Source organism: Protomyctophum parallelum (assembly GCF_964188405.1).
Source record: "Protomyctophum parallelum genome assembly, chromosome: 5".
NCBI classification, from domain to species: Eukaryota; Metazoa; Chordata; class Actinopteri; order Myctophiformes; family Myctophidae; genus Protomyctophum; species Protomyctophum parallelum.
In genome coordinates this window covers 53,237,787-53,258,355 of record NC_139702.1, presented here as the reverse complement: position 1 = coordinate 53,258,355, position 20,569 = coordinate 53,237,787, and the positions used below count along the sequence as shown (strand labels likewise).

The 20,569-nt window shown below is 44.5% G+C and overlaps 2 protein-coding genes across 3 annotated transcripts in view; both read left to right on the top strand.

Annotated features, from left to right (window-relative positions):
- Positions 1-1,301: 1,301 nt before the first annotated feature.
- On the top strand, positions 1,302-2,810 carry LOC310858428 (iron-sulfur cluster co-chaperone protein HscB-like; the record flags this gene model as incomplete). The annotated part of the gene is given in 4 exon segments (XM_083764535.1): positions 1,302-1,688; positions 1,691-1,759; positions 1,762-2,023; positions 2,722-2,810. Coding segments are annotated over 4 exon segments (807 nt in total).
- A 3,718-nt stretch (positions 2,811-6,528) lies between these two features.
- Positions 6,529-20,569, top strand: part of fbxo41 (F-box protein 41) — a 53,660-nt gene continuing 39,619 nt past the window's right edge. For both annotated transcript variants that reach the window (XM_083764634.1, XM_083764633.1), the window contains exon 1: positions 6,529-6,575. The gene's annotated coding sequence lies outside the window, so the exon portion shown is untranslated. The remainder of the gene's footprint in view (positions 6,576-20,569) is intronic.

Below are 20,569 nucleotides of genomic sequence, written 5' to 3'. Positions count from 1 at the left end.
GACTGAGATGACGTCAGTTTTTTTGTTACACTGATTGGTTGAATCTGTAAAGTAAATGCTGTATTCCCACAACAACCATGCATTAGCAGCAGGGTGGTTTAACCAGGTGGTTTAACCAGGTGGTTTAACCAGGCGGTTTAACCAGGCGGTTTAACCAGGCGGTTTAACCAGGCTACGAAAATCCTCAACCCTCGACCCTATTGCCGAATTTTGTGGAAAATGACAGCACAGAACTGCCAAAACTGCGAAAAATGGCGCAATATGTTAAGACAATAAGGGGTCTTCGCAAAGTGCAAAGTGTGGTTGCAAAGTGTGGTTGCCACAGTCGCTTACATAGGCCCCTCCCTAATTTTAAAACTTCTATAATGCTTGAATAGTTTGGTCTTCTGCCCCTTCAATGGAACTCATGTCTTTATAAACGATTGTAAAACATAGATTGGTTACATAACCAACAACAGCCAATTAGCTGCTACAAACGTTATGCAAAGCTCGGCCAATCACAACGGAAGTTCGATTCGATTATTCGATTACTCGATTCGATTATTCGATTACTCGATTCGATTACTCGATTCGATTACTCGATTACTCTGGAGGAAAAAGAAAGTGTCACAATAACAATAGTCTGGGCCCTTTGGGCCCAAAGGGCAACCACACTAATAATAATTGAATTGAAATTGTGTAGTCGAAATCTGAGAACGGAATCGCCGTGATTGGCTAGAAGGTGTGCCATTCTGCGCCGTGATTGACTGGGCATCGCATATCAGGTGTGCCACATCAGATATCTCCTCATAACGAGATTTCTCCCTTCATCTCAGTGGCTCGAGCAATTGATCAGAATTTGCACACAGGCATTGACAACGCAATCCTGGGGAGTGTGTTTGCCTATAGGGCCTATAGGAAACCACACTCCCCCAGGATTGCCTATAGTATAGGCAATATATATATTACATATTGTGATATCACCGTATATTGTCCAATCATATGAGGGCAAAAAAGTGTATAAATAATAAAAGTAAAAATCATTCACCATGGAGCTTCCCTACCAAGTCATACATACACATTATTTTGAATTAGTCTACAGTAATATATTCCCGTGGTTTAGAAGTAGGCCTATGTCAATGTACAGTCTGAGGCTGGTGTGTATGTGTCATTGTTTACAGTGCTCAAATAACTGCGTAATAGCGGCTAACAGAAACAGCTGTTTGTTGTTAAAAGCTGCTACTTATGCAACAGGTGCCCACTCAACCTGCATACCAACTACTGCACAGTCCAAGTCCATCACCTACTGCTCTACCGAGGACATGGCGAGACACAGCAGAAGCTACATGAAGGCCAGACCTCTGTTCAAGGACAGAGAGGTGATGTACCAGTACCACCACACTAATCTTCTGGACTCGTCAAGAATCTACTGTTCAGCCCAAGCAACAACACACTGTTGGAACTGCAAGCAGCCTCTTGAAGGAGAAGAAACTCCTGCCTTCTTCTGCCTGTCTTGCAAAGTGGTGCAGCCCCCGAGTGAAGACGTGTCATACTTTAAGATTATGGCGTGTGACCAGACCTTCACACTGGACACACAACAGCTACAGAAGAGATACCTACAACTACAGCGGTCTCTACATCCTGACAACTTCAGCCAAAAAACTCAGAAAGAACAAGAGTATTCAGAGAAGCAGTCTGTTCTGGTGAATAAAAAGCATATAGGACCTTGCAGAAGCCTTTGAGTCGAGGCCTCTACATGCTGTTGCTGGAGGGGATGGATGGATGGAGGCGGAGACAGACCCTGGAGCTGATGCACAGTTTCTATTGGAGCTGGTGGAGATCAATGAAGCTGTGGACGAAGCCCAGAGTACAGAGGAAGTCAACAGCATTGGCAAAAGCACAAAAGTGAAGCTGAAAGACTTAACTGGGCAGATAGATACCGCTCTGCGTAAAGGACAGCTTCCAGCTGCCAAAGCGCTGCTGGTACAAATGAAGTACTTTGCAAATGTTGAAGATAAAGTGAAGGAAATTTTTCAAAGCTCATGTAAAGAATGTTTTCCTTTTATTGCACTTTCAAAAAACTTCTGACTGCTTAAACAAAAACATTAAAGGGGCTACTGTTGCATTTATATAGCGCTTTCATCCAAAGCACTTAGATTGTCCATTACATTCACCCATTCACAGCACACACACACACACACACACACACACACACACACACACACACACACACACACACACACACACACACACACACACACACACACACAGTGTTGGGTATATTACTTTATATTTGGAATACATTTCTTATTACCTTAATTTATCAAGTAATATATTGTATTACATATTACTGTCTGAGCAAGAGTAATATATTAATATTACTATTACATATTACTTTTTTTTAAATGCTCAAATCGAACAATTCAATATTTAGTATAATTTGTGGGAGGTCGGGTGGGAATCAGGAGTCAGAATGCAGTATCAAGGGTTTGACACACGGTGGCGCCCCTTGTTTTATTTCAGATAATGTCAGACAAAAGTCAATATCACATCAGATTATGCATGAGATAACATTCTTCCTTGAAGTCAGGTCTCCTTGGATTGAAACGTCACTGCAGAGGATGAGAGGGGTGTTAGCAAGCGGTCAGAGCACAAGGTAAGTACAGGGATGGGGCCTGAGACTCCGGTCTAGGCTATCTACCAACTAGACTTTTCTATAACTTTCCTCTTCTTCTTTTCCAGGGTCCAGGGGGTGCCAGGAGGCTCCCCCGGAGGTGGGTACGGTGTTAGGTAACTTTCTCTATCCACAGGACATAGAAGAGTACTTTTGAGTAGAAGTACACGGATACGTTTGGGGGAGTAATCAGAGTAAAAGTACTTGGATTGGGACCGGGTGAGTATGTAACCCAGGGCCCCTTAGGCTCGGCCAACAGGTAGGTACACAAGCATTTATACTCTCTCTCTTTATATACTGGGGTCGCCGTAGCTGTACGTCAAAGGCAACCAGTGGGTTAACAGAAAAAGCACTATATTTCTAATCACAGTCTCGGTCTTCTTTCACCGGTGTAAGGGGGGCTCGCGCCAACTTAAAGTCTTTTAAGGGGTTAACTGAACACAACGGCCTGTCTTCGTTCACAGGGTTAACGTGACACTTTAACTAGAACATGCTTTCTTCGATAAACATCTACCAAGGTCTTCTTCTTTCACAATCTTCAGGGTTAACGTGACACTTTAACTAAACGTCTTCTCTTCAGTAACCATCAACAAGGTGCTTTTCTTCATTCACAATTCTTCCTATTATCCTTAGCTTCTCAAGCGTCTGTGAGTGCCTCTTCTTAGCCAAACGGGTGATAGTGAGAGAACGGTTGTCTTACTGTGACCTTAACGTGCGGTGGACTGCCAGTCGATACGAGGGTCCCGTCTTCTGCTACTCGTCCCCGAACCGAGTCAGGTGGGTTTCCAGGTATATGTGCGGCTTTCCACTCGTCACTTGTTTATGGGGGGCACACACTCCCGTGTGTGCTTTCAGCCCCACTCCTACAAGCCTGATGAAGTGGAATACAAGACAGAATTGAGTTGCGGTACAAACAATCAAACAGTGAGTTTAGTTAGTGTCGAGGGATCCGGTACCGAGAGGAGTGTGGACTTACCATCCAGCGCCAAGCTGTCGACATACACTGTCCGAGCGTTCTTGGGTGAACCAGCCAGTGTCAGTGCTAAGTTCAGATGGCGTTTATAAAGGGCGCGGCTGACAGGTTGCGGCCGTCGCTGATTGCTAATAGGGCGGCGGCCGCATTAGACGCAGCTGGTGTAGGATCGCACTGGGGTAGTAGATGGCGTCTATGACACGTCCGTGGGCGGAGCGCGTCGGCGAGGTCGGCGTTTGTCTGGTTGTCATAGGAACGCGCCCATTATTCCCTTGGTACTGTGGCGAGACTCCACAAATTATAAATTATACATTGCGTAGACCAGTGGCGTATCTACAATAAGGCGAGGCCAAACGGCCACCAAGCCAAATCCATTTGAAAACACGACAAAAAAGAGGACAAACACCAGACCTGAGAACTATTAGTGGGGAGCGGAAATACGTAATTCTTTAACTTCTGCAGTTGTCTCATAATGTCACAAGACAGAGCCACGGGCAACGAGACAGACAGACAGAAAGTAATACAGAAAGTAATGCAGTATAAATACAGAAAGATTTTTAGAATATATTACCGAGGCGGGGGTTGGCGATAGGGCCTTTCTGTGTGGAGTTTGCATGTTCTCCCCGTGTCCCTTAGGGTAGATACCCTCACAAAAACATGCCGTAATCCTGGTCCCTAAAACGACCTCCCCCTGGCCAGCCGGGGCGCCTGATGGAGGGGAAAGGAACTGGTCAGAATAACGTGTCCCTTCCACGCGCTACGTCCGGCCGGGGAAATTCCCCCCTGTCAGGTGAAAAGAAGCAGCTTGGACTCCTCATGCATAGAAGGAGGCATGAGGTCAGTCCCCTGCCCCCCCAGGTTGGCAGAGGAAGTGTAGCGCCCAGGATTACATTAGATAATTGGCACTGGGTGAAAAGAAAAACTGGGTTACAAAATCGTGGGATAAAAATGTAGGTAAAAAAGAAGAAGAATATATTACATATTACTTAATTTTTGTTAAGTAATGTATTTTATTACAAGTTACCGTATTCCGGTAATATATTACGTAATATATTAAGTTACCCAACACTGCACACACACATATTCATACATCGACGGTGGTGGAAACCATGCAATGCACCAACCTGCCCATCAGGAGCAATTAGTGGTTCAGAGTCTTGCTCAAGGACACTTCGACACTAACTCTGGGGGAGGCCGGGATCAAAATGGGAACCTTGCAGTTCCCATCCGGCTGTTCTACCGTCCACTCTACCCCCTGAGCCACCCCAGGAACTTGTGGGGGAGGAATCTAGGGAGGAAACTACTAAGAGGTAATCCACGTCTGATTTACCCTTTTTATGAAATCCTGTTTTTCTGCTATTACACAGCATTCTGACTGGGGCTCCTCTTGGGACCAGCGAGCCAGGCTAACACTTGCACTGTCCTCCACGGAAGGAGCCTTGTGGGACTGTCATCCTCTGCCCCTCATCCCACTCTGTAAATAATCAATCAATAAGCAATCTAGTATTGCTATAGTAGAGCGTCGCAGCAGCCTGGAAGAGAATTTCCCATTCATTTTCCCCATAGACGTTTCAGAAAGTATTTATTTAAAGACCTGTAAAGCCTCGGACAAAGCCAACTGATAGTGACAAATCATGACAATAAACGAAAAATGTTGTGCCGAAAAAACAATTAGACAGAAGAAAAACAGGTGTTGTACCCTGCCCTTTTTTCTTCCAGGCTATTGTTCCGAGTTCCGAGTTTTGAGTTGGCTTTGTCCGAGGCTTAACGGTCTTTAAAGAAATACTTTCTGAAACGTCTATGGGACGTCGGGGGAGGGCTCTATTATTAGTGTTGTTGCTGATTGTGTGTAGAGTCTCAGGCTATAGGGCCTCTAGTCTTGTCTATACACAAAGCAGAATCAAAAGCGAATTGACTTAAACTAGGGGCGGGCCCCACAAATGTGACCCATTTGTCTGTTTGTTGCAGAACAATGCAATTATCTCAAAAACGTTATGATTTTGACCCCTCACCTATATGTCCAGCTTTTGGTGTGTGTATCCCAAATGTTGTCCTAACACAAACATGAAATGCCATTGACAATGAATGGACAATTTTGGTGTGTGTAAACACAAACATTGTGTAAACACAAACATTATGCAACACAAACATTGATGGCGAAGGCGATGACGCAAATTGTGACCGGCCGGAATGAGATGATGTGCGATGATAAGAGCGCCCCTCTCTTGTCAATTGGTGTGATTTTTTTTTTTAATTATTTATGGGTTGTCCCTTAATGGCAAGTTGTGTTGAAAATGTTTAAACCATGTGTGTATCATTCACACATTCACACATCATAGCACGTTAGTGGTGATTGGATAAAGATGAAGATATAAGAAAATCACACCCCTGTGAAATGAGGACCGCTCTTATCATCATACATCATCTCATTCAATCACAATGTGTTCTCACCTTCGCCTTCAATGTTTGTGTTTACACAAACACTCAAAGCTGGCCATTCATTGTCAACGGCATTCAATGTGTGCACAAATCCTCAAAGCTGGACATAAGAGGGGCTCCTCAAAAGGTTTAACCAAGGCCAGACGGACAGCGTGCCTCGGGTTCGACTCCTGACTCCTGACTCTCTCTCTCTCTCTCTCTCTCCCCCTCTCTCTCCCATGGAAGTTGAACATTGTCTGAAAGACCCCCCCCCTCCTGTTCATCACTCTCGTCGGACCTCATATCAAACAGTGACAAATCCTCTAGCAGAGAGGTACTTTGGTGTCAGACTGTCAGTCAGACTCAGCCTATCATCCATCCATCCACCCCTCACCTCTGCTCTGCCCCTGTCTGTGGTGAACGGTACTGCAGGCCTACACTGGATTCTGCTGCAGAGTGGGGCGCGTGACGTCAACGGAGTGCTGGAGCGGTTCCTTGGGCTTGAGCGAAAAATGGGGAGAAGATTGCGAGGTGAGAGACACGGCTTTTCTTTTGATACATTGATTGCGCGTGTGGTTTTACGTATGCCATTGTGAGGTGTGTATACATGTGTGTAGAATTGTCATTTCGTGGCCACTGCCCACTCCGCGGTTCATGCAAATGTTTTAAAATAACGCGGATGCGAACGACGGGCAAATTCTGGACATTCAATTCGTTTTGAGCCAATATGCATGATATGGGCGTCCATAATAAATGAATGCGTTGATTGATATGCGGTGATTTATTAGCTACCGGGTCCTGTCCGCCGGTAGTTAGTTATTAAGCTAGCCTGCTACATTTATTGTAACCATGTTCGGTTATATGCTGCGCCTCGACTCCCACACCCACATCATGTGTTGAATGTGATTGATCCGAGCTAATGCAGGGCAAATATGAATACTAATAACCCATAGCAATGCAGCTTGTTTATACTGCCACCCTGTCTTCTAATCAGTTGACATTCATTCATTTCATTTCATTCGAATCGAAAGCCTGGCTCTGCTTTTGAAGACCTTGACTGGCCCTTTCCCCCTGAATAGCGTGCAACCGTGCATGATCCAGATTTCGGTGAAAGATAAATGCACTTAGATACCTGTTCATTTAATTCCACGTGACCACGTCTAACGTGATTTCATGAATAAAGTACGACATAAATAATTCGTTCGCCAAAGATAATCACGGCTACTACACGTCCAGTCTCCTGCTGCGGTCATTTTAAAACACGGGCAGATATAATTTTTGTAATTTGCTCCGCGCACGCTGTGTGCCTGAGGGGTAGTAGGTCTTGAAGCGTGTTCCCCTGGGAGAGTTCAAACTGAGGCGCTGTAGGCCAAGCGGCCCTATAGCCTATCTCAGAGTCAGCTCTTGGAACAACGTTGCCAAATTTGACAGAGCTGGAAACTGCAGTGTGACCAGTGTCTGCATGCCAAATTATAACTGATTGTTGCTGGGCTTGAATATAGGGCCTATATAGAAATACAAAAGCATGCAAGGGCATAATCACAGGCATGGATGGATGGGTATTATTGTAGCACCCCCCCATCTCTCTCTCTCTCTCTCTCTCTCTCTCTCTCTCTCTCCCTCATGCCTGTGTGCTTTGCTCTGGCAGTATAACATGTGACAAACGGCCGACCATTCAAGCTGAAGTGAGACACTTTGCCAGCCAATAACTCACCCAGACCCTTGGAAGGATAATAGCAGTCACATATGGTTCGTTTCTGGTCCTGGAGAATGAGATCAAATTCAGACCTGCATTTCAACAGATGTTAGATGTTCTTGTCAAGTGGCAAAAGTCCTCCGTACTGTAACATGATGCAACTCGGACTCATTCACGCAGACATGGACAGTATTCTCAAGTAGCCAGACAAGTGGCCCCATTTTTGTCAGTGCTTAAAACTTCTTTGACTTTTTTTACCATTTTGAAAAACATTCAAATCTAGCCGATCTACATCAACAGGTTGTGAGCTTGTAGTCTGTAGATTGGCTATTTGAACTAGGCCATATTCAAAAATGTTTTTAAAAATAGTGTGAAAATAAATAGTGTAATGTCAAAGAAGTTTAGGGATAAGGGGCTTATAGCACTGACGAAAATGGGGCCCTAGAGTCTATGTGCTCCATTTTCGTCGCCACCGTTACCCACAACGCGGCCCGCAAGTCAGCCACTGCCCGAAAACTACGAGTATAGGAGGCTTGCTCTGTCCCTTAATGGTATTTTGGTCCAGCGTCACCCGCTATCCATTACTGTATGCCAACACCGGTATTTGCGCCTAGAGGTGTGGTCATGACTGATTGATTGATTGAAATATTTATTAACAGTTTGTAGAATTTACAGTACATTTCAAGCACAAACTCAATACAAAGACTGTCAACTGTGAGTGGACGACCCAATTAAGCATTACACTTGTTTACAACAGGGTCCACATTGTTCAATTCATCAAAACATTTAAAGACATACACCCATTTAGAGACATACAAATAGACATTTCTATGTAGCTAAAGAACAGAACAGGAATTCATCATATGGGAAGCAAAAAAGGGAAAATATACAAGCACTGGGAAAATATACAATATACAATATACAGTGAGGGAAATGGGGTGGGGGGGTGGGGGGGATTCAGATTTTACAGAGGCCAGTTTCGAATTGCAGCCGTCCGTAGGTGCCCTTTGATGGGCGTGTTGGCACGCTTTCCCCTAAATTGCTATTTTGGTCACACACATTTGGGAAGGCGCATAGTGGAGTTTAAAAGCACCCGTAAAGCCGTAATGCCAAATTAGTTTGGTATAGCGGCGCGCACTGCACGCCTGCAACGGAGATGTCCGGAGTCATGCTGCGTCATCTCTCCTTATTCTCCTACGCATCTCTTTGTGATTTTCCTATAATCAGCATAAGTGAGTGCCTGCCACTTCCTTGTGTCCATTGTGTTTTTATAATTGTATAGTCAAAAAAGTGATTTGGGCTTGTGCCAGGCATTGTGCGGCGTGCACGATTCCATTTGCTCGTTCATTTTCATCACCCCATAGCGCAGCATAGGGGTTTAACCCATTCTGACCGGGCACCCATTTTGGTGTTGGCATCATGTTATGCTTTAGCTATTGAAAAATAGCAGATCTACAAGCTCATATCGCGCCACCGAGTGGCGCGATACGAGCTTGTAGGTCTGCTATTTTTGAAAAAAATCGAAGAACGACTGACATTTCTAGAATCTGATCTCAGGTCAGAATGGGTTCATCAGGACCAGTGTGTGTCCGCGGAAACCTCGTTTGAATCTGATCTCAGGTCAGAATGGGCTAATCCGATTTACCGAACTTTCCTTTTCGTTTGTTACCGTCAAAGCATGCACACATCACTCTTCCATGGGCTCCAATGGTAGCCGGAAATCCAAGTCATCTCGATCCTCCATACATCTGGCCAGCTCATCAGTTCTTTTTGCCACTTTAGTACTAAAGGAAGAGGTGTTATGTAGGTGTAGGACGCCCTTGCCATCAGTGCCAGTGTGTTGGTTGGCTCCAATAGCACAAGCTTGCTGGCTGGGAGCTTCCAGTGTCTGTGGCAGTGACTGGTCAGCCTCATTTTCCTGGTTGCTCTCCAGCTCTCACTCATTCATTTGGTAAATGTATGCCAAACCCAAGTTTATTGCTTGTACCCTCCTGTGCCAAACCTGGGAAATCTCTGGTTTCTTTAATGTCTATTAATCCAGAATTAATAGTATAAGAGCCCCGTCTTAGCTCTCGAGGAGTTGATCCCGTAGATGGACCTGGTTGACGCGCTGTTTCAATGTCATACTATTTGTTCTGTGTGTCAGCCCCACAATGCATAATAAACACACTGGCAGGCAGCTCTTGCCTTTGACACGTTTATTTCCAAGTGGCGAGTATGGCATCAATATCTGCGTGATCAGAATAAACAATAATCAGCATAGACAGACAAACATTTCAGACCAACAAACATTTCGCTCCAGTGTTTGAACAACACAGTGACGTACCTGCGGTCAAAAACCATTGCCCTTCCGGGTCAATCCTGCCTACAGATGCCAGTGAACCTGACGCTTATAAGGATAACAGCGCCACCCCATGGTCACAAATTCACTTGATAATTGTACTCATTTGGCCCTTACAAATAGTATTTTATTTACTGTCCAATAGCTGTTTTTAGCATCCGTGGCTAGCCCCCCTAGGGCTCCATGGTGTGACGTCATCCAAAATCCCAAATCTCTGCGCACACGCACGCCATCTTTAGCGTCTTTAGGGCTCAGATTGAGGTAAAGGACGATGGAGCTTAATAAAACTTTAATTCGAGATCAGGGACTCAAACCAGTGACTTTCTGGTGACAAGCCTCCTGCTTCTCCATGCTCTCCACTGTTCCAACCACCAGTGTTTAAATAAATGAATTTCTCATAATAATAATAATAATAAACTTTATTTATATAGCACTTTTCAACTTTTCAAAAGCAAGTTTACAAAGTGCTTCACAACACAAATTACAACAAATCACAAAAGCAAAAAAACACATGCGTATACAAAATAAATAAAAAATGCATTAGCCAAAGGTTCTAACAAAAAAGCCATCCTCTTTAGGATAGTTTTCAAAGTGCCCAGTTAGGTAGCCTGTCTAACTTCCAAGGGAAGTTGATTCCACGGGTGACTGAGGGGCCCTTATAACAAAAGCTCTTTATATCACCTGTTCTGAGTCTGGCCGTGGTGGTCACCTCGAGGAGCAGCTGATCTGCCCATCTGAGGTTGCGGGCATAGGCGCATAGGGGACACAAGGTCAGAAATATAAGCAGGTGCAAGGTCATTCCGTGCTTTAAAAACAAACCATAATATTTTCAAATCTGATCTAAGGACCACAGGTAGCCAATGGAGTGAGGCCAGGACCGGGGTAATATGGTCATATGTTTTGGTTCTGGTAAGAACCCTAGCTGCAGTATTTTGGACCAAGAGAGATGTCAAAGTTCCGAATGACTTTACCTAATAGCAGCATATAAATACGAGTTATTCTCAGGCAGCAGTGGCATTTGAAAGGATAGTTCTGCATGACCCATTGAATATTTTATTGCCTGTTGTACTATATTTAGTGTTTCCAAACTTCCCAGTTTGTGTGTGCGTGTGTTCGTTCATTGTAAATGAACGTGTGTTAGAGATGTGATGATTGGGTGCATGCCACATATAATAGGCTCTGGCCTGACATCGCGTCGCCTGTTCGAGTCCCGTTCATGACGCCCTTGCTGCATGTCTCTCCCCTGCTCTCTCTGCCTCTTTCCTGTCTATCTTCACTTGAAACTATCAGGCAGAAAAGACAAATCTTAAAAAAAGAGATTTAATGATACATGTCATATTCATTGTCTTGCAGCATATAACCGGTCAGCGGTCAGTATGGCTTATCAGTTCAGTTCACACGTGTAATGTGTAATGCTTAATTGGGTCGTCCACTCACAGTTAACAGTCTTTGTATTGAGTTTGTGCTTGAAATGTACTGAAATTCTACAAACTGTTAATAAATATTTCAATCAATCAAAAAAAACACTTTTCAGTATGGGTTGATTCTCGTCAACAATGAATACTCAGCAGACAGACAGCCATGTGCCCTGCCAAAGAATCTCTGAACCTCTGCACCTTCGATGTCATTTTGATGACTTGTAAAGATGTTCTGTTATATTTGACTGTACTGGAGTGAGACAGGAAAGAAAGGTAAGAGTGCTCAGTGAGGGGATGACATGTATGAGGTAAATTTACACTGCCTGCAAGAACAATTATTATTGCGTTGTTTTAGCGAGACATGACATTTAAAGTTTGCCCCGTAAGTAGACTAACTTATAAGTTGGTGAAACTAACTTTATGGTGCTATTGAGAAGGAATCAACAGGCAAAACCTCCTCCAAAAAAACAACACTACTCAATTGAAAGACTCTCCGTTGACTGGGAGATATCTGACTTACTACTTGAATCTGTGTACTAGCCCTAATGCACAGACACATTAATTAGTTGAGCCACTAAGCACCCCATGCTCAGTCAGTTCAATTACTGTATGGATATCAGTTCAGTCTATCAGCTATACATGTTTGAAAATGCAAGAAATGCAGATAGAGCTCAACAACAAGTCTGATTTTCCCTATGGTATTTGGTGTTTTTTGCATACGAGGCATTGACTGTCCACATTTGTTGATCTGCTTAATAATCACCAGTGATTGTTTGCTAGCATGCTACTTTTATTGTTGATTGGCTTGACTGACCTTTGCAGTGTTGATGCAAATAAGACAGAGCCATTCATCGATGCAGGCACCATCTCCTGGGATGTTTGTTCTTTATCGCTTGTTTATTGAAATGGCTTTTCGCACCACTTTTTGCACCATTGTCCCCCCAGGAAGTATTAGACCTACCCCACAATGCCATTTTCATGTTATGTTTGTACCCTTGCTCTGTGCTTCCGTCACCCAAGTAGAAATGCCAGGTTAGAAAGAGAGTAACAACTGGACTGGACGGATGTCTAGACAGGAACTAATGAGTGACCTGTCTCTCTGGAGGTAGGCTTTAGAGAAAGGGATGAGTGCACAAAGAGGAGAATCTCAATAGAGAAGACATCATACTCCTGTCAGGATGTTGGCGAGTCACGCTAATGCAGACATGTCTGACTGATAGAAATACTCCCCTTGAATGTCGGGATTCATTCAACAAGGGACAACATCAGTTTACGTTGACATGCAAGGTGGTGTCACGTTAATTAGTAGACTTTAGTGTATTAATGTTAAGCCCCCAGTATTATTTCTCTTGGTGTATATTCATGTGTCTTAATTGATTAATGCAAAGGCACTCAGACAGGTGTTGTACAGAGATCAATAACAGCAGCTGTAGACATGAAGTGAAGTATAAGGAAACACATCTGTAATGTGAAAGAAGCTTCGTAAAATGAGTGATGATGACCAAAGACAGACAGTGGTGTGGAAGTTTCCCTACGTGCCAACGGGTATAATGTGATGACGATGATAATTATAAAATGGCAGCCATGGTCTTTCCAATATATGAACTACATCGATCTTAAGCCTGTTACAATATGTAGAAAATGGAAGATGAAGGAACCAGTGTTTCCGAGCGTTTCGTAGGGAGCTGTGGTGTGTGTGATGAAGATTCATGGGTAATGGAGGATAATTGCTTCTGTGTGAACAGTCCCCTTCGATCAATTGGGAGGCAGTGGAGAGAGGCAGGGAACTGGTCTTGCTCCCAGGCCCACATTTGTCATCTCATTCACTATTCCATCTTGATCCTGGCCAGAGTCATGTCATGGATATTCTGGTTAAACTGCATGTGCTATCCTTAATAGCCTTATTGCGACCACAAGTCGCATTTACTATGAAAACTTCAGTCAGCCACCATACATGGGAAAGCCCCCATATCTGGTGCCCATGGTCTCGTGGAGATCCCTGATGTCACAGTAAATGCGCCCTGCTGTCGCAATTAAGCCCATATATGGAGATGCCTGATGTCATCAATATTGGCCAGCAACTCTACATCCGACCTCAAACCCTTAGATCTCCATATATGGATATATGTCAGAACCTGTTCTGACCTTCCATATGTTGTTCCTTCCCCATCTATCCTTCCTCTTCGATGTCTCCCTTTTGACTGACACCTGTCCATTCAAACGCTAGACGGGCCCGCCCCAAAGTTATTAGTGCAGCCTTTGCCGCGTGTTCTCGACAGGCCCGAGAATTAAGGTCCCGCCCACATCAAACCCTGTACACTCAAGAGAATGTCCCCGTTACCACCCTCTGATCTCCATATATGGATTATGGAGCTGACCTGTTCTGACATTCCATATGTTGATCTGACCTCATCAAACCCTGTACACTCAAGCTGTGCACAGACAGACACAAAGACACGAGTACAGGGGCAAAAACATAAACTCTGCTTCCCGGCCTGGCGGTGATACAAATCTGCTAAACCATTTTATCCTTTAGCTGTTGTCAAGTATTCTATACCACTGTTACCCATTGGGATGAAGGTTGTAGTTGTCTGTCATAAGGGAACGTGCTCTGAATGCTGTTCAGCGTGAGTAGTTTATAGTGCTCTCTGCTGTCAGGTGAGAGACCTTTGAGGTTGTACTGTACTTCACTGTTAAGTTTAGAACTGTACTGTTGAGTTGCCCGATACATTGGCAAGGATTCAGCAACTGGCAACACAGTGATGGCTCACCTTCTGTAGCAGAAGTCACAATTCAGATCCCTGCCAAAATATGAATATGCACACGAAGTGTCTATAATGTCATGTTATGTCTATAATGCATTATAACCATACTTATTATAATCTGCATGTAACAGTACTTAACTGTACGTGTATAGTTGTACGAACTCATACATACTGAAGTATTTATAAGGACATAGGGTAAATTATCGATCTCTCTCTCCCTTCACTCATGTGGCCTGGCTTACTCAATCCACTGATGCTGTCTAATGTATGCAAAAGCAAAGGGGAGTCCCGCCGCGCCTCAAGCCTGTCGTAGGCTGGTCTCGTGCATCTCAGAGGCAGGACTGGTAGCAAGAGGCACTGGAGCAACTCAGACAACCCATTCTGACCTGAGATCAGATTCATACGAGGTTTCCGCCGGACACACGCTGGTCTGACGAACCCATTCTGACCTGAGATCAGATTCTAGAAATGTCAGTCGCTCTTCGATTTTTCAAAAATAGCAGACCTACAAGCTCGTATCGCGCCACTCGGTGGCGCGATATGAGCTTGTAGATCTGCTATTTTTCAATAGCTAAAGCATAACATGATGCCAACACCAAAATGTGTGCCCGGACAGAATGGTTTAAGCCTTCTAATCAGCAGGGGGCAATTCAAAAATGACAACGTTTCGATGTATTGGTCACATCTTCGTCAGGTCATGATGTCTAATGTATATTACTATTCAGCTATATTTGGTGATCAGATTCTTCAAAATTATAACTTCATTAAAAAGTAATGACGGGAAAAGTTCAAGCTATATTGTATAGATTAACAAAATAGTTACTGTGTTACTAGTTAGTTAACTAACTAACTATTTTTTAATCTCATAGTTTTAATCTCATAAAACTAAAAACAGCAAGGATGATGGTCCTCGGGAATGTTAACCCTTGGAGCATAAATACTCAGTGAGGTACTCATGAGTACTTGTTTGCTCAGACTTGGCAAAACACGTCTGTATTTTCAGTAAAAATCATGTGTGGTTGCATATGTCAACTTGCTCCCTGCAGGATTGTATAGCCTATTTTTCTTTTACCATGCTGTGTGTGTGTGTGTGTGTGTGTGTGTGTGTGTGTGTGTGTGTGTGTGTGTGTGTGTGTGTGTGTGTGTGTGTGTGTGTGTGTGTGTGTGTGTGTGTGTGTGTGTGTGTGTGTGTGTGTGTGTGTGTGTGTGCGTGTGTGTGTGCATGTGTGCGTGTGTGTGTGTGCGTGTGCGCCCGCACTGTACTGTTAAACTGAAATTGGTCAAAATTCCTAATGTTTGATAATGATCAAACAGTAAATTATGACTATGCTTAATTATTGACCTTGGAGTCACTGTCTATGTTGAAACATCTGACCAACATCTCCATCAGGGTTGGTCAGAAACTGGGAGCACTCAGCCTGCTTGACAACATTCAGAAAAAAAAAGTCCCTGAAAATAATTGGACCATGACACTGCCTGTATAAAAGGTACCATCCCCAGCCTTATGGACCATGACACTGCCTGTATAAAATGCACACCCATCACTTCCCCATGGACCTACAAGCTAAGCTCCCTCCACCGTATATCAGACAACACACCAACCACCTATGCACAGCTACACCAGACCATTTTCTCACCCTGCCAGGCTCTAGAACACAGTCCTTGGACAGAATCTTTATACCTATTACACACTGCTGTCTGTATAATGAGATCAAGAGCATAATCAGACCCATTATGGTCTGGTGTTAAGAGTACCCTGTATCTGTTACACATACTAATAATAACATTAGCTATACAATCAACAGGTTATAATATAAACAGCCACCGGCCTACTCGGGAACGATACATGTTTTGTTTATGCAATACACATTATACTTGTATTTGTTGTACCCAGTGCAGTATCCACTACCATGCGACCGATCTTTTGCCCATATGGAGAAATAGGAAATTGAGTAACAAACTTTATTTAGCACTGCTGAAATTGTGCGTCACGACTTATGGTGCAGCCACTCCAATGCCCAGCTTTGTCCGTCCCTCTGTCCCAATGTCCCTGTGTCCCTTGCCCCTATGTATGTTTAGGGTACCAACAGGGGGCGCTGTTGCACCACTCACTTCAGACAGGTCTGTTTTATCTGTCTGATTCAAGCTCTATGCTTGTTTCAGACTTGGCAACATGTTGCAGACAAAGGTATTTAAGACTTGTTGAGTGGTCTTGGCAGCGTCACAGATTTCAGTCTTTGAGGGATAATAACTATGCGACTCTGACGTATACTCGGCAGATACAATCAAACATTTGATTTTGTGGCGGGCCTGAAGTGGGCGGTGGCAGTGTGATGGCTTTTGGTTGGAAAAATAGGGGATTTGAGCCCTTTCACATTAGAGGATAATTAACGCTGACCTCGATGGGCTTCAGTCACTGACCAGGCTTAAAATCGTGGGAAACAAGCTTTTCTGTAATGAACCAGTGTCGGATAGAAGCCCTTACAGTACTTATACTTCATGTGCCTGTCATTAAGGTCTCCATTGACTGTCTGAAAGCTGATACAGCAGCAGACAAGACAAGTGAGGTTATTAGAGTTGGTCAAAAGTAGCTTCTCCTATCAAAGGCTGTTCCAGAGATTTTCATTCTAATGGGACACAGTTCTTCATGGTAAAGGGAACAAAGCAGTTAATTAGGGGGATATTATCAGCCATTGTGAGCTATACAGTATGATAAATACAGTTGTGAAAACTACACAACATTAGGGCTAATCTTTGTTGTACAGCCATGTTGCTTAAATAACAGATATTATTTAGTGTTTCCTGCAGGAAAAGGCCTTGGCATGGTGCTGGATGCGGCGGGACCTTCTGATTAATTAATTAATTAATTAGATTAATAAATTAAGATTAATTTGTATTATTGCTCTTGTATTGCTATTGGAGACACTGGGGAGGCACTGGGGGGACACTGGGGGACACTGGGGAGGCACTGCAGGGGCACTGGGGAGACACTTGGGGGGCACTGGGGAGGCACTGGGGAGACACTGGGGAGGCACTGGGGAGACACTGGGGAGACACTGGGGGGGCACTGGGGAGACACTGGGGAGGCACTGCAGGGGCACTGGGGAGGCACTGCGGGGGCACTGGGGAGACACTGGGGAGGCACTGGGGGGGCACTGGGGAGACACTGGGGAGGCACTGCAGGGGCACTGGGGAGACACTGGGGAGGCACTGGGGAGACACTGGGGAGGCACTGCAGGGGCACTGGGGAGACACTGGGGAGGCACTGGGGAGACACTGGGGAGGCACTGGGGAGGCACTGGGGGGGCACTGGGGAGGCACTGGGGAGGCACTGCAGGGGCACTGGGGAGACACTGGGGAGACACTGGGGAGGCACTGGGGGGGCACTGGGGAGACACTGGGGAGGCACTGGGGAGGCACTGCAGGGGCACTGGGGAGACACTGGGGAGGCACTGGGGGGGCACTGGGGAGACACTGGGGAGGCACTGGGGAGGCACTGGGGAGGCACTGGGGAGACACTGGGGAGGCACTGGGGAGGCACTGGGGAGACACTGGGGAGGCACTGGGGGGACACTGGGGAGACACTGGGGAGACATGGGGAGGCACTGGGGGGACACTGGGGAGACACTGGGGAGACATGGGGAGGCACTGGGGGGACACTGGGGAGGCACTGGGGAGACTGGGGAGGCACTGGGCAAACACTGGGGAGGCACTGGGGAGAAACTGCAGCCACTGGGGAGACATTGGGGAGGCACTGGGGAGGCACTCAGGGGGACACTGGGGAGCCACTGGGCAGACACTGGGGAGCCACTAGGTTTCCAAATCTTTGCATTCAGTTTGTCAAAGCTGGGTTATCTTGATGGCTCTGTATTGTAACAGTATACCGGTAGTATGTTGTTTTGTTGTCACATTGTTGGTTTTACAAGTTAAAATATGGCTGATGACCCAGGCAATGTCTTTCTTGCATGTCACCGCATTCCTCACTTATCCCAAAGTCTGAAGTGGTCTTTTAGTGCAGCCATCATCGGTCACCATTATCACTTAATAGACAGCTCAAATGCAGTAGACAACATACACAGCTTGATCCAACCCAGGCTACTGCTGCTAGACTACTTTTTGTAGATATTTCCTAACTGTTGACATCCCTAACTTGTCAATAATATTATATTAGTGTAACATATTGGAAGAAAATGTGTAATTAATGCAAAAGTGTGAGCAAAGTAGCACAACAAAGTCTTTCCTGCAGAATCCTGTATCCAGTGTTTATCTGAATCTCATCACTGCTATCTGCAACTACAATCATGCCACTGGTTTGTTAGTTAACCTATAGTGACATAGGACTTCAAGACTGTCACCAACCTTTCCCTTATGTCTAACAATGAAGCCATCTTCCTACATACAGTATAGGACAGGTTGTTATCATGAATAACAGAAAGGACAGTTACAGTACATCGCCTTAGTAGAGTTAAAGAAAAGGTAAAGTTGCATTTGCCATGGGGATGCATCTATTTTATAATGTTGGCCTATGTATTGTGTGTTTGTCTGTGTCTGTTTCTCTTAACTTGCACCGATAGTGTTGTGCCTGTGCATTCACCTCTGTCCTTGTTTCTCGGTTCATTTTTGCATCTGTCTGTCTGTCTGTCTGTCTGTATGCAGCCCTATCTTCCCGTCTATATTGAGACATTAAAGTCGGTCCTCTGGGACACCACAGCTGCATTCCATTGGCAGGATATGACACGTGGCCACCAAGCCGCCTTACTTCCTTCCTGCTGCCCAATTAAATCCCTCAGTTAGTAAAACAGATGGAAAATCCTGCTGTCTACAGTGCAATATGACTGTGACTGAAATCCCCCTGCTTTAATAAGTGGGTGTGCCTTGCTAACCCACTGCCAGTGCGTTAAGTTTTTTATTTACTTCAGAATTGTTGTACTAAAGCATTTGTAGGCTATCTTTGGATACTTCTCTCCACAATATTTCAAATATTCTAAAAAAAGAGTACAAGGTGTGTTTATAATTTCAATATATGTGTGGAATAGTGCTGCACGATTCTTGCTCAAATGTGAATCTAGATTTCCCATTATAATTATTATTATTGGCGCCTGGAGCCAACTACTGTGATTAAACCTCTCCTCAAATGAATTGGACAGCCAACTAGTGCTGCACGATTCTTGCTCAAATTTAGAAATGATCAATTAAATTCAAACTTTATTCAAGACGCTCACAGGGGGGTCCATACGGCGGAACACATAACACATGAAAACACAAAAGTTAACAAACTATAAATAAACAAAGCATAAACAAACAAGGGGGACTTATCTCTGTACGTACAGGCTAGAACGCCAGTGACTCCACAGCTTAGATGATAGCCTGGCAGAGCTCTTAGCAGGGTTAGAAAGTGCTACAATGTTGCTGTTCACAGAGTCTGTTAACCTGCACATAAATCTATACATCAGGTTTCGTAGCACAGCAGGGCAAGTGGGGATATTTATTTCTACAAACATTTGACTGGCACTACAGTTCAAACAGGGCTTTGAGCAGCAGTCTCATGCAGTCATTATAGGCCACTGTCATTCTTTGCAGGCTGCCCTTTTTGTAGTGTCGCCACAAGTGGGCAGTGTACAGCGGAGTACAATAGGCTTTAAAAAGTGAGATTTTCACTGGAACAGAGCAGAAATTAAACTTACGTATGAGTGTGTTGGCTTGAGCATACAGTTTACGTCGCTGTCTAAAAATCAGAGATTATAAAATTACCTATAGATATTTGGTCTCTTTGAATTATTTTCAGGAATCAGGAAATACCAGCTTACTGTCTTCCTTACTTCTCACAATTAGAGTTATGCTCTTCTTAGCGTTGTACTTGAGATCACGTCTGAATCTAGATCTCGATATTTTTTCACACTACTGTTGCGATAGTGTGCTCACATTCTATTTCTTGCATCTGTCCTGTTCAGCTTCCACGTAGACCTCGGCACCAGTCAGTGTCAGCGTCAGTCAGTGTATTCCCATACAGTACCATTTGTCACAACATGAGTGATGATTATGTTCTTGTACCAAATTACAAATTACTATACAGTTAATGTGAATCAAGCAACTGCAATTCTAGAGGCTCTTCAGATGTACAGTAGAGTTGCTGGTCGGCTCCATATATGCAGATGTATAGGTGATGATCCAGTCTTCTCCATGTATGGCCATATGTGGAGCGTATCACGAGGCGTGATGGACTGACAACCATATATGGAGCGTGTCACGAGGCGTGACGGACGGACGGACTGACTGACAGGTTTTGCTGGTTTTCATAGTAATCT